The sequence below is a fragment of the Macroventuria anomochaeta genome (genome assembly GCF_010093625.1).
Source record: "Macroventuria anomochaeta strain CBS 525.71 unplaced genomic scaffold BU25scaffold_9, whole genome shotgun sequence".
NCBI lineage: Eukaryota > Fungi > Ascomycota > Dothideomycetes > Pleosporales > Didymellaceae > Macroventuria > Macroventuria anomochaeta.
The window spans coordinates 1-1,961 of NW_022985370.1; the positions used below are offsets into that span (position 1 = coordinate 1).

Genomic DNA, 1,961 nt, shown 5'->3' on the forward strand with positions numbered 1-1,961 from the left:
CTGCTCTTGTATCCATTTCCTGCATGCACTGTGCTATAGCAGCATTATGCTCTTCTAGCTCAGTGTTCTGCTCTTTCTCTGTTTCTTGAAGCTCCTCTACCTCTCTTGTATACTCTGGATCATTGATGACTGGAGAGGCAGCAGCAGATAACTCCCATTCTGGGTGCTCATCTAGCAGGGTAGGGTTGTGTCCACTTGTTCTATCTCTTGGTATAGGGATGTCAGAGCTGATTCGCAGCCCTGTATTGATAGGTGTTGGGCATGGTGTGTCTCCAGGGAGGAGAGGCTCATAGGCAATGAACTCAGGAGGGGCTTGAGGCTGCTGTCTTTGCAGTTTGCGTTGTTGGTCACGTTGCTTTCTTGCTGCTTTGCTCTCAGCTGTAGTAGCATACCTTCTGGGTCTTCCTGAAGGCATGGTGACAGCTGTAAAGTTTGTGTCATAGAGGAAAGTTGCCCAAAAAGTAAAATTTTCAGGGGTCACCAAAATTCCCAATTAGGTTAGTAGGGGTCACCAAAATTCCCAATTGGGTATACAATCACAGTAAACAGATAATTCAGCTACAAACAAGAGAATAAGATATAAAACAGATGCCATCTGTTCCAGAATGACTGTAGGCATATAGCTAGCCTTTGACTATTGCTTTATTGCCCTTGTGCTGATGCAATACCTGATGTTGGTCAGGGGGTCACCAAAATTACACTTAAGGTTAGTGCATTTTCAAAGCTGACCTTACCAAATTGGGTTGTCAACCTCAGGTACCCCAACTTTAAACAGCAATAGTACAATAACCATAGCATACAGAGCTTAGCGGAGGGTACCATTGTGCTCAGGGAGCTCTGTTCTATCAGCTGACCTTAAAAGATCAACTATTTTTTTCCTAACCCTGACCCCCATTTGCTCATTCATTTTCCTAACCCTTACCCCCATTTGCTCATTCATGTTCTCACAGACACAGACGCAGACGCAGCACGCACTTGCAGCCCCGTCCTCCCAGCCAGGCGAAGTGGATGGCGCATTCCGCTACGCTTGGGCATGGTGTAGAGCTTTTGATGAAGTGGTCCAGTCGGTGCAGATCAAGTACAGGTGGGCACAGGTGCTCTTGGGCAAGGCTATGACGGGCAAGCTGGCGCAGCTTGAGCACAGTGACAGGCTCTTCAGCAATGACAAGAAGAGTCGTTTTGGCAAAGGCCCGCGCAGGAAGGAGGCCATAGATTACCTGCTGCAGTTGGTGAGCCCAGACCACAAACCCTCCAAGAGAGACCGGGACGCCTTCAAAGAGCGCATCAACAGAGCGGTCAGATGGTACAGGGTTGCTGAAGGCCTGGGCTGGGGCGTGTTGCTTGTCATGCCTGAAGACATGATACCCAAGACCTGGGTAGAGAAGAACATCCGCACCTGGGGCATCGACATCTTCATTGACCTGGTCAAGAGGGAGCGCCCAGATGTCTGCCTTGCAGCCAAGCAGTTCGATGAGTGGCTGGGCCCAGAGGGCATTGCAGGTGGCAACATCAACAGCAAGAAGATGCTGAGCATTGAGCTGAGAGACACCAGCACAAGTCGCCAGCTTGTAGAGGTGGAGGAAGTGGGAGACAGCGAGGATGAAGAAGCAGGTGACAACAGCAGCAGCAATGGCAATGCAGACAGCGATACAGACCGGGACAGCGAGGCATGCGTTGAGATTGCCCAGTTGCAGATCTGCTTGAGGAGCGTGCCTGCTGCTCCCCTTTGCCAGACTACGCTGCCTGATCTGTTCAAGATGATACCGTGAGGCAAATGGGGCAAGTGTGCATGTTTGGTCTGCCTGCAAGCCTTTGACTGTTGGCGGTGCAGGTGCGCAGCCTACCAATGCGCGTCCACGTAGGTAGTCACACTTGAAAAGAAGTTGCGCAGCTACTGCAGCTGCTGTTTTGGTTGCTTGCATTGCATGGTTGAGTAGTCGGTCTAGTTGTTTGGTTGCAGA

General features: G+C 50.4%; 1 protein-coding gene across 1 annotated transcript; it reads left to right on the forward strand.

The window, feature by feature from the left end:
• Nucleotides 1–1,295: 1,295 nt before the first annotated feature.
• BU25DRAFT_310213 (uncharacterized protein) lies at nucleotides 1,296–1,592 on the forward strand (the record flags this gene model as incomplete). The annotated part of the gene is made up of 1 exon (XM_033702122.1): nucleotides 1,296–1,592. A coding segment is annotated over one exon (297 nt), but the record flags the coding sequence as incomplete, so codon positions are not given.
• Between the last annotated feature and the right edge of the window lie 369 nt (nucleotides 1,593–1,961).